The sequence below is a fragment of the Battus philenor genome, unplaced genomic scaffold, assembly GCF_028537555.1.
Source record: "Battus philenor isolate CCGP_79_NKW_IND1 unplaced genomic scaffold, ilBatPhil1.0.hap1 SCAF_20, whole genome shotgun sequence".
Lineage (NCBI taxonomy): Eukaryota > Metazoa > Arthropoda > Insecta > Lepidoptera > Papilionidae > Battus > Battus philenor.
Window position 1 is genome coordinate 2,419,140 of NW_027181683.1, and position 12,409 is coordinate 2,431,548.

Genomic DNA, 12,409 nt, shown 5'->3' on the forward strand with positions numbered 1-12,409 from the left:
ACTATAGAACGATTATTTTTTATAAGGTTCTTAATACATTGTTGAAGGTTTTTATGAAAAATAATTTAAGGCTTTTAACATCGTGAAATTAAAAAATATGAGCTTTAATTAATGGACAGCTGAAGAAGATTATTTTGTTTGTTTTATTTATTTGGCATGCGTATTTATGAATATTACATCTGACGAAAATATCATATGTAATCAAGTTTTATTGTTTGAAGACATTTAAAGTTATACAAAAGGATGTTTCTATTTTATGCTAGCGTGTTTAACTTATATTAAGAGTCGATATGGGGACTCTGTGAATCTGAGCTAGTACTTTGTTGAGCAACGACTCTCTCAGGGCCTAACTCAGAACTGTCTCTATCACCATTCGATGTCTTTCGCGTGGTTGTTTTTCTCGAAGAGGACGTCGGATTTTTATACATTCTTCCAGACAGCTTACTCGTCAAAGAGAAGTTCTCTTCCTTGCGATCCAATAAGCAGCCTGTCGTGTTTATAAATATGTATCAAATTTAAAAATATCATGTTTTAAAAAGGTAGTGCCTACCATAAAAGTATAAAATATTTTTTGTCCTGATTTTGTTTGTAAATATTATTAAACATGAAAATATCATGATTTGCGTTAAACCTTCAACTTAATTGACTAAATAGTACAGTAATGAGCACGATTTGAAACACAACAGCCTTACGTACGACGTAATTATCCGATATTGTTAAAAAACAAATGTAATTACAATTTCGATGAATAAGCGAGGCCTACATCCAGCAGGCGTTCTATGATTATAATGATTATATATATATATATATATATATATATATATATATATATTACATTTATATATATATTACATTTATATATATACGTATATATATGTATATATGATATCGTCGATTCAGCCCCTAGTAGTCCCACTAAGTCAAATGCCTCCACCAAATATATGGGGGATATATATATCATAATCGCAACGCTTGGCTTGAAGCTGTCCATCCTCTGAAAACTTGTATATGAGCATGCACATAGTGTGAATTATTTAATATATCCCGCAAATCGAATCTGCGTCCACCACTGCTCGCATATATATGGTATATTTAAATTTAAAAAAACAATGTACAATGGATAATAAATTAATAGGCAACTCTTTACGTGGCATTCCTTACTTTATCATATACAATGTTACACCAACTGTCCCGGTTTTCGGCGGTGTGTATTCCTTTGGCTACTTATCGTGGTTCAGACCATATAAATACATTTAAAAAACTTTTAAGTTAAACGGTTTTTGATACCCATATTGTGGTGGTTGTGGAAAAATATGTACCTAGTCCGCCATATTGGAACGGCGTCCATCTTGAATTTCAAATTTTGTTATAATCATGGTGTTTTACTAGTGTAGCCCTTTCATTTGATACCCATATTGAGGGGGTTAAGGAAAAATATGTAATCCGCCATTTTGTATCGCTGCCATCTTAGATTTATAATGTTATTGATTTTATTATATTGTATTGTCATCTAAATTAAATGTGTGTACCAAATTTCAGATCAATCTGACAACGGGAAGTTGCTTAAATTTCAATTTCTAATTTTGACCCAAATAAACAATTTCCGTACGGGTCGAATTAAATAAAACCGTTTAATAAACCAATGTAATACATAAATGAGAAATTTAATGTCAACAAATTAGATTTCTGATGGGAACCGATATGACATAATACATTGTTTACAAAATACAATTTCAAAACAAACAGCTATTACGTGGTTGGATGGAAAATACGTAAATTGGCTGCTGACTCATTCTAAATCGTAAAAAAATACTCTTAAAATATTTGAACGCATATAACGTGAATAAACAACATTGCAACCTTGAACGCATCCAACCTGGTTTTATTAATTGTCTGTGGTAAACAGTTTTGGCGGGAAGAAAACATAACAGTACATTTTTACATTTCACTGCCATTTATGTGAAAAAAAAATTATTATTATTTACTATTTGATTTTGAAATGTATTTTATGGTTCTTGGACTCTATTGATATATTTAAATATCAACTCGTACAAAACTAAATGTGTTTATTCTTTCGATACTGTGTTGCCGTGTAATAAAGATTCATATACAGGATGATTGGTTATACGTGTAAAAGTTTTAAAGGGACGTATAGTTCATATGTAAGCAAACAAAATTCACAACTTGCCCTGTATAAAGTATCATTTTGAAATAGGTTATATCTCATTATTTTTTATCATCGGTTTATTTTTTCAATTGTAATGCGACACATTTAATAAGTAGTAATAGTAATTTTGAAAACCTTTTTTCTTACTGTGTTATTATTACTCTTTTATTATTTCAGGAATATTTGATTATTGGATAAAGTGTACCATACATTTATTGACGGCAAACGAGCAGTGATAGCACAGCGGTAGCAGACTGAGACTTAAGATCGTTGGTCGCGTATTCGATTCCCGAGATACAATCTTATATAATTCAAACTTTAAGCATTAATTATATAGGGTTACTACTAATCGCATATAAGTTTCCAGAGGATGGCAGCAGCGTCCTCTGAAGTACCATAATACCACACTGCAATTGCTAACCTCTTGCTTAGCGTGGCGATTATGGTATATTCTATGATATCTATGAGAGAGGCCTATGCTTTGTAGTGGGCATCAATGGGCTGAAACGAACGAACGAAAAGAGCTATATATTTAAACAATCACTTTTTTGTGCATAATCTAAAATTGTATCATTATAAGGAAAAAAGTATAACAAAGAAAATGTCAGTAGACGCCATAATAACCGCAACTTGAATATCGTTATAGGTAAAAAATAACAAAGTAAAACAACAATAAAAAGTGTCTGAACGTTGGCTTTAAATTCATATCCGGTAATTTATTTCCTATTAATAGTTTTGTTACCAATTGCGTGTCAATTCAAATTGAAAAACTATTTATTCAACATACAATAGATTAACCTTTAAATTAGGATATTGTGTAGAATCCCTAACAGAGTCAGATTGACTCGGTGTTTGGCACTGGTCGGTGTAACATCTGAGGATGCCCCGTGGAGGGGTGAAACACTTGTAAAGTAGATTAAAGGTGGTAGTTGTGTTTCACATTGTTTACTGTTTATCATGTTTACCGCACGCGTATTTATCAGCGGGCTGGCTGGCAGTGCACTTTATTGCACGACTACTGCTGCATAGCGGAAGTAGCTATATATTAGTCCCTTTCTTAATTAGGATGAACTTCCGCGAGGTAACGCCTGAATCGTCTGGAAAAGTATTTGGTTTTTAGATATAGACTCAACTCTTTAAATAACCTTATAAAAAGAGTCTAGGGGATAGATCTGGACTCCTGGGTGGCCATGGAATGTAACCTCGTCTGGAAATAAGCTTTTTCGAAAATATTTCTTTGACCATCGTACCATTGTTGACAAACATTGAAAGAGCCCAGATCCCATAGCACATTTTAAGTGTGCTAACTTCTATCAAGTAATTTACGGTGTAGCAAACGTTTTATAAATAATTTCTGGAGGCTCTCAATTAAGCCCTTAGAGTACCCCCCCCCCCCCCTACTTATAAAAGGTGTTTGGCCCGCTGCTCTCTGCGCCTTGCCATTTTGAACCCGCGGAATCTGCAAACACGTCTCTGAAAACCGTAAAAGTCATAAAAAAACAAAGTCGATTGTTAGGTACATTTAATTTATTTTTTCTTCGATATTAATGGGTTGTCATAAATTATTTGACATGGCATTGTTTTATAAAAAAAAATTATGTCGGTGTTGCCAGTTTCAAACTGAACATTAAAGTGAAATTATAACCGGTGGGATCATTAAATTCTGCACGCTTCGCGACGTTCACGGCCAAATGCAAAGGCCGCTAACACAGCGACGGTCTGAAGTGCAATTTCAACTTTCGAAGTACGGAATCGCAATGAGTCAATACAAAAGTATCCGCCATTTTGAGTTTATTTTTAACTGCACTGCAGCGCTCGAATGGCGGGAAATGTTATCCGACGTATTGTTTTGTACGAAATCTTTTATGAATTTCTGTATACATATTTTAATATAATAATTTCTATATTAAATATGTAAAAGTATTTTTTTACATTTAAATATTTATTATGTTATTAAGGTATAGAAAAAAAAAAACATATATAAACAAAAATATATACACATTTTTCAAAAGTAGTTTTTAATGTCTAAAAAAATCTAATTTTCGTCACCAGGACACTTGTAGCTTTTAATCTTCCATATGGTTGGAAAATGTGTTGATGGACACAAATGGCGAACGGAAGGCCCTGAGTTCGATGAAGCTGTAAAAGCCAGAAAGGCGTCCAGCACCTATAGTATACAGCTAATGATAATAATAGGAATAGTTATGATTGTTAGGGTATTTAGAATAAGGAAACAGAAATATACTTTATAAAGAGAACACGCAACACGATGTCATTTCTGGACAACTTTCTTTACCAGAGCCTTCAGTTGATACTCATCCTCCACACGTTAGCATTTGCAGATACATATAATAGGACCTTTCTGTTCCGTGAAGTCATGTTAGATGAATCTGTAAAATCCTTAGGAGGCATTGACTTTATCAGAAACAATAGGAGGTCCATAGAATAAATCCATTTTATATAACTAAAAAGGTAAAAACATCAAAATGTGTGTTGTACGAAACTTTATAACAGGCTGCGCATAAGTAATGTCATAATGTGAACGCGCCTTAATTTTTAAAAATGGCGCCTAATGTCACTGCGCTTTGACATTTTTGATGTAGATATATAGAGAAGTGGTTGTCGACTAGCGCTGAAGCCATACACACCACAATAACGTGGAGTTATTGTTGCACTTATTTCACAAGTTTTTAACATCAAACCTCACCTTACAAGGCCTTGAAAGCCAAAATTGAAGAAAATATCGCCAATTTAGAGGCAGATATTTTCATTTAGTTTTCATTTATTTAGTTTTAATTGTCGTAAAAGCGCGCAATTATGCATCAACTCCGGAAGTGGATTTCAGCAATATCATTTTTTGATCAACAATCTTACTCTTCCAAATAAACATTTTTTAAACAACAGAGCTCTTTTGTTAATTTATAACAAAATGGCTGCCGGTTCAGATTATGACATTACTTTACCATCTATTACAAAGTAAAAAATATATTAATGATATCGAGATTAAACTATTGTCACAGATAAAAGAAACCATGAATGTTGTCAGCCAGCTTTTTGTGTTACTCGTAAAAAGTGATCTCATTTAGCCGGGTGTACCCGATGACAACTTTTTCAGGAAGTTCTTTGTGTTTTTCGTAATGTGTAAGAAATGTATTGTGAGATATATTTTTTATTATTCATTTAGCGTATCTAGAAATGTTCTAGATTGAATAATGGCTTCATTGTAATTTTGTTTTTGTTATTGTTTCTATTGGACTGTAAATTCACGCATCAGTAAATTTATTATTAAATTAAATTTTGTTTGTGTTGCGTGTAATAAAGGAATATAATTCATGATTGTCAAGAATTCTTTATTTATCGTTATTATCATTCTTTTGGGCGTATGATGTCCACTGTTGGACATAGGTCTCACCAGAAGTTTTGCAAAACCGTTTGAATTTGGTATCTAGGATCTTCTGAGGACCTTGATATGGTTGTCCAAGTTGAAGGTGAACAATGCTTCAATCTTCACTTGCCATTCTAGAACCATAAGGTCCAAGCAACCATCTGTTCTGCGTACTATATGATCTGTACTAGGAGCGGCTTAACCTATAGTCCAGGGTGAGCGCCGCGGCGCTCCCTAAGACAGCTAAGAGCATCATCTTGGAATCTATCGCGGTTCGCCGCTTAGTTTCGCAACAGAGATGTGCTATAGACATAAAAATAGTGAGTGTTATTCTGCCGTCATAAGAAGAAAGGCTGTAACTAATACCATACTGTAAGCTGTACCTACTTATATATAGCTTGTTAGAATATAAAAAAACTTTCTTTTTACGACGGCAAAGTTAATAGTTATAGCCGCTGTGGGGGGGGGAGGGGGTCAGGTCTATGGGCGTTAGGGTTTCATTGCACACGGGCGCTACACAAGCTAGGGCCGACACTGGTCTGTGCAGTGAAAAAAAAGTTACCTATATATACTTTAATTCGTCAACGCATATCCTTCTTGCTGATTCGATTTTATAGAGAAAACCCAGAGCAAAGCCTTCTCCATAGCCTGTTGTGAGACTGAGTTTGCCTAAAAGAGACGATATTTAATTTGTGTATTAATAAAAAAATGAATATTTCGTAAATAGTTTTAGCTACCACAGATGAATGTTTAATGTGCAGTCACATCACATATAAAATTGTTTTGTGCTAAAAATCACAATATGTTTCATACATCGCACCTTGGATTTACAGTTTGCTTATTAAGCGTAATAAGTAGGTTGGCTTAACCGTTATTTAATAACTTTGGAATTCCCAACGTACAAAACATAACTAATCTTATCCAAATAAAAATAAAACTGCTGCGTATAAGATTTGTTTTGATACCTTGAAGGACTTGTGAGTTTACCTCGTTATTAAAACGGAACAACCGGTTGCTAGAGGAAAATTCCTGTCATAACAATTGTCGTACGTATCACAAATGTATTTTATCGATCATTTGTTTTGTACATTAGATATACATGCAGTGACGTTGAGTGAATTTCGTAATACATTGTTAAGATACGCGGCAATGAATGTGGGACATCGGAAAACTACCGCCGATAACGGAGATTGCGTATCAAATCAGTATCAAATTTATGTATAAATCACAATAGTTAATACCTTTTTTTTATTTTGGATTACTTAGCGACCCCAATTTGGTTAAAAGATTGAAGATAGTGAGGATGAGTCATCTACTCTATTATCACGTTACGTGCCGTAGCAGTTTTTGAGATTTTCCATTCAGGCCGCGAAGGATATATATGACTCACACTTTAAAAATTAACAAAAGTCATTTAAGACGTGTGCTTAACACTTCTTCAATACCGCAAAGCTATAATTAACGAGAAAAAGTTGTAAATTTTAATACGTATTGCGTACGCGCATATGTGATGTCAAGTTATAGGTCATATACGCCCCACATGACATGGAATGTGTTGAGTCGATATGGGACCTTCTGAGTGTAAGATAGTATTCTGGTGAGCAACGACTACCCAGGAGCTGTAGTTAGAACTGCCTCCATCATGTTATCTATATTCGACCCTACAATTGATTTAAGAATCCTTTGTTTGTCAATGAGAACTGCAAATGGCCTGAACGGAAAGTGCAATAGGGTCGTTCACGCCCCACATGGCATGGAATTTGTTAAAACTTGGCATGTAGGTGTAATTCGCCGCCGTCATACAAGTGCAGCGGACGCTTTTTCGCTATTCAGAAAAATCGCAGTAAATCGAAAACAACTTCGTTTTAACAAACGAAACTGTATTATACTTCTGTATCTACTGTCTGTATCTGTATGATTATTTAAACAAAGGCGCTCCAGCGACAGACTGTAAAGCACGTAAATATACGTTGCCCGCATGCCAAGTGTTAAAAACTACGTCCCCATAACTTATCTGATTTATTTTGCATTCGAAAGTATATAATTACATGAAAAATTCGTTTTAAGTTATTGTGGTCTTTTAGTATATGTTCACGGGTCCTCAAAAAAATTGAACGCTCTCTTAATTATAATAATATAAATAAACGATAAATAAACGTCAAGGGTTCAGTGACAGCATGGAAGGAATGCTCGGAATGTCTTTTCAACATCATAATAAATGTAACCGAGTTAACCCAGTGAATATATACATAAGACCCTGAACGCAAGGCACTTCCATCCGGAATGGAAATATATAAAGGCCATAGCCCTATGACCGGCATATTCAAATAACTTTATTCAAGTAGACATTTACATGCACTTTTGAATTGTTGATTACGACTACCACTACTTGTGCGAAAGTGGCTAAACATTGGTCTTTTTCTTACTTAGGATGGACTTCCGTAAAATAACGCCTGATTCCATTAAACTGTTATTACTTCTTGCAGCGATAACTTTATAATGTATCATCGCAATGCAAATTAGTTTTAATTTTAAACAAACAGTAAAATGCTATGATTTATATGTTAGCAATACAATCACGAACGTGGGCGGAAGTGGCTAAACATTGGTCCTTTTCTTACTTTTAATTTTAGATTTAAAACTTTAAAACGAAAGATCTGAGATTTCTTGTGCAAATTTAATGCGTACAGTCAGACCAGACGAAATTTAGATGTTACTAGTTTATTTTTATTCAAACTCAAAATATTTTTTATTGAAATAGGCTGTTACAAGCACTTTCGAATCATCAATTAATATAAAATGTCGGCATTGGTGTCCGTACAGAAAGCTACCGACTTGGAAGACAGTTCTGCTGAAATGAGCCGAGAAACTCAATAGTCGCTTGACAATCATTAGTTTCCTGAGTGATCATCGACATTCAATTCCAAGCATTAACATCAGTATAGTATTCTTGGATAGAATTATATAATATATGATACTATATTTTTTAATATTCGTTTTAAATCTCTCTGCTATTTTCTTTTCTTGTATTTGCGATGTGACTGTCACTATTTGAAATATATAATTTTAAATTATGGCACCTTAATGTTATTAAATATGTATCGCGGAACAACATGTCTCTTAGGGAATCTTTAGCTTTTAAATTATACCAGTGGATGTCCTAGAGCTGAAATGAGGGAGATGATAAGGAAACTCAAATTAAGTCTAGTTTTAATTAAATTGGGCTGTTTTATTAGGGGGACTGGAAAGTAATGTGGTTTCTGTCGACATATTTGAAGGAAATCGATTGATTTTTACCACACCGGCAAAAAGGTTGTTAATAACGAAGGTGAATATATTGTTGATTAAAAATAAAAACTTGTTAAGAATGTTGTCGCGTGAATTTAACTTCAGAAAGCGACATTACTTTTCAGTCACATTAATATTAATCTGCTGACGAACACAAGTAATATCTAATAATATGAAATGTTTGGTACTACATCTGGTACATTTGTTAACAGCGGAGGTCTGTCCAACTTCCTGTACTACGTGGCGCTGCCAGAGGACTCCAGCAAGCTGGGTGGATACACGCGCCGCGAAAGTTCGCCGGAGACCGAACCTGAGACCGCAGTCTCGAGGCTCACCGGGAAGACCATCGTCAGGTCCAGCTCCTTCTCCATCGAAGAGCCTAGGAAGGTCAGTATTTACACCTACTAACTACATAAGCAATCACAAAATTTAGTTGAAAATAAGTTTATATGTAATTATAATTGTAAAAAATGGTTTAAATAAGGTATGTTGTCCATAGCACGTTTTTAACACTTTTCAGCTAACATGCCTTCGAGTTAAAAAAAACATGGAAGCCTTTACGTGGCACGGCAAAATTACATAATTATTGTTTCTGGTTACCTTAACACATTAAGGATCGCTCACGAGTTTTCTCGTGTTTCGCGTTCCGTCTGTTACGGATGGATCACGAAATACCCTGTGTTTTTTACACACAGTGTCTTTAAATGTCGCCAACTTTGCTACATTGTATCCTACTTTGTGCATTTAAGTATATATATCAACAGCCAATGTATTAAACTTTGTTAAATCCTCGGTCTGCCAAAAATCTATCAATCAGATGCATCCTATTTGACAATTAAGTAAAAAAGTTACTATAATTATAATATTAGAAAACTTATTTTTTCGACAATACCTAAAATGGTACCTTATTGTACTATTTCTGGAAGTTTAAAATAATTGTTTCATTAATAATAAAGTTATGATAATTTTAGAACGTACAAGTTTGCTCAAAAACGTGCGGTCTTGTGGATTTTCACTGTGGAAAACGTGTGTGTACAACAGATCTAAGGCAGAGTTTCATCATACTTGAAATCTAAAGAGTCACGTATAAAAATGGTTGACAGTCATTTTTTCAAAAGTCACATTCCTCTAGCCAGTCTGTATCAATACTAGTTGTCATATAGTGCAAACTTCATATCACATACACAATGTTTTTTTTTAGACAACAGTGCAAAGTTCATAAACATACGATGTGTGTTTATCATTTTAAGTACAGAAATATAATCACGTGACCAACACAAGAAGCGTACAAAAATTTACATTGTTTATATGAATTTTCGATGGATTCGAAATATTTATTACTCAGGTCTTAATTGTGAAATCCAAGTTATATGTTTTAAACGTTTTCGTATTATCTCGTCAAGCAAACTTCATCATTATCATCATCATATTAGCTGATAGATGCTGGTGCAAGACACTCCTCCAAAGGTCAGGATATCTGGTTGCGCTGCACGACATTCAGCAACTTGGTGCAACATTGACTATGTAGCCATATTCTTTCATTCTTTTCAGCCGATGGACGCTCATTGCGAGGCATAGACTTTGCCCCAAAGATCGCCACGATGACATCTAGCGAATTCCTGCGACCACACCTATGTCATCTGTTCACCTAGTGGGGGGGGGGTACCCATGCTATTCGAGAACCTTTCTGACCATCAGTTGCACAAGCGAACCTAACCACTGAATTTTTTATGACAAATGATATACTAAAGATACTTTAAATATATACAAAACAAGCCTATTTCTTTTTGTTTCTGACTTGGGGAAATCTTCCGAATGATCAAGATAACATAAGGGGGTAAAAGAGGGTTATTTGAGATCCACACTAAAACACCTGTCGTCGCCATTCGAGTTTTGTTTCTATGAGGAACCGCAGTATCTCCTGTTTAAACAATTCAACCTAACTTACTGACGTGTAGTGGAAATCTGATCTTACATTTTTTAAAGAAAATAAAATTTATTGTCCATTTCAGGTTTTGTTAAGAATATACGGTCAAGTACACGGCGAGCGCGCAATGGATGCGATCGTAACAGAATCTGTCATATTTACACTGCTTTCGGAGAGACGACTTGGTCCCAAGTTGCACGGCGTATTCTCTGGTGGCAGGATCGAGGAGTACATACCGGTAAGGAATCATTTTCATTGATACTTAGTGTACAAACATTACTGTTCCAAGATGTTATATGAATGATTTAAATATTTGGTGATTAATTTAGAATATACAGCGACAGAGGCTTTTTTTGTTTTAAAAGTGTCTAATGAAATTTAAAAAAATTATAATAAAAAAAATGATGGCTTTAAAAATATTAGGAAAAGGGAAAATCTCTGACCAAAACTGTAAACTTCGAAAGGCCAAACAGATTTATATTCATAATTTTACTAAAATGTATGCCTTTAGCCATTTTCATATTGAAAAAGGTACTTTCTTCCATGCTATAATTGTAAAGATATAATATTTTCATACAATGAAAAAAAAAATTTCTAGAGAGGGTACAATAAATGACGGACTTACAGACTTTCTAAATACAATAAATTGAAATAAACTCGTAAGCACTACATTTCATGTTTAAGAGTGAACCAAATCCTTCATGGATGTAAAATAAAGTTCCACAAGACATCTTAGAACTTACTTTTCACAGTTTTAAATTAATATAAAAAATTAAGATCTTTTAGTTCATCGAAATATGTGGAACATGGTTTATTTACCTCATTTACATGATGAATATTATAATGTAAACATGAAAAATTGAAAAATATCATTTAAAAGAGCAACTATTGAGTTTCTAGCCGGCTCTTCTGAACAGATCAGCGTTTCGAGCTGGTGGTAACTTTCTAAGTATCATTTTAGGATAATCGATGCGCATCTAAATGCCTACTTGAACAAAGACATTTTGAATTTGAAATATCTACGTAGCCAACATGGCAAAAACTGACTGGCCAATTAAACCTTCTACTTTTTTAAATTGATTAGTTTAAGAATTATGTTCCAATTCAATTGAAAGCTTTTAAGACCGCACCAAAATCTCGCAAATAATTTACTCCAACTAATCAGTCCTAATGTATTCCATATTCATTATTCTATATTTCAGGCACGACCACTGCTTACGAAGGAGTTGTCAGAACCAGCATTGTCCATGAAGATAGCGGAAAAGATGGCGGCCATACATTCCATGGACGTCCCATTGTCCAAGGAGCCCAACTGGCTTTGGAAGACCATGTTCAAGTGGCTGAGAACGGTACGGGATGAACGCCTCTCTCAAAACGCCGCGGGCAAGGTTTGTTTAATTGTAATTAATATCTCTTATTATAAAGTCAAGATCACAGTGACCAATTGTAGGCATACTTTTACATTATAGTTAATAAACAGACCTTCATCGTTCACTAAAGTGAAATTGGGAGATCTGTGACAAAAAGTAGTCTCAGGATGCTTTGGCACAAGTAGTAGGAGTATGTCTACATAAAACCAAAAGGTATTCTGGAACTCCACAAAGTACTAAAAGCAACCACTAGAAGTATTTAATGCATAGAA

At 34.3% G+C, this 12,409-nt stretch overlaps 1 protein-coding gene across 1 annotated transcript in view; it reads left to right on the forward strand.

Moving 5' to 3' along the window:
- LOC137922762 (choline/ethanolamine kinase) overlaps positions 1-12,409 on the forward strand; it is a 39,011-nt gene that overhangs the window by 19,459 nt on the left and 7,143 nt on the right. The window contains exons 3-5 of the mRNA XM_068765821.1: positions 9,053-9,227; positions 10,853-11,005; positions 11,970-12,155. Coding sequence (XP_068621922.1) covers positions 9,053-9,227; positions 10,853-11,005; positions 11,970-12,155 — 514 coding nt within the window. The remainder of the gene's footprint in view (positions 1-9,052; positions 9,228-10,852; positions 11,006-11,969; positions 12,156-12,409) is intronic.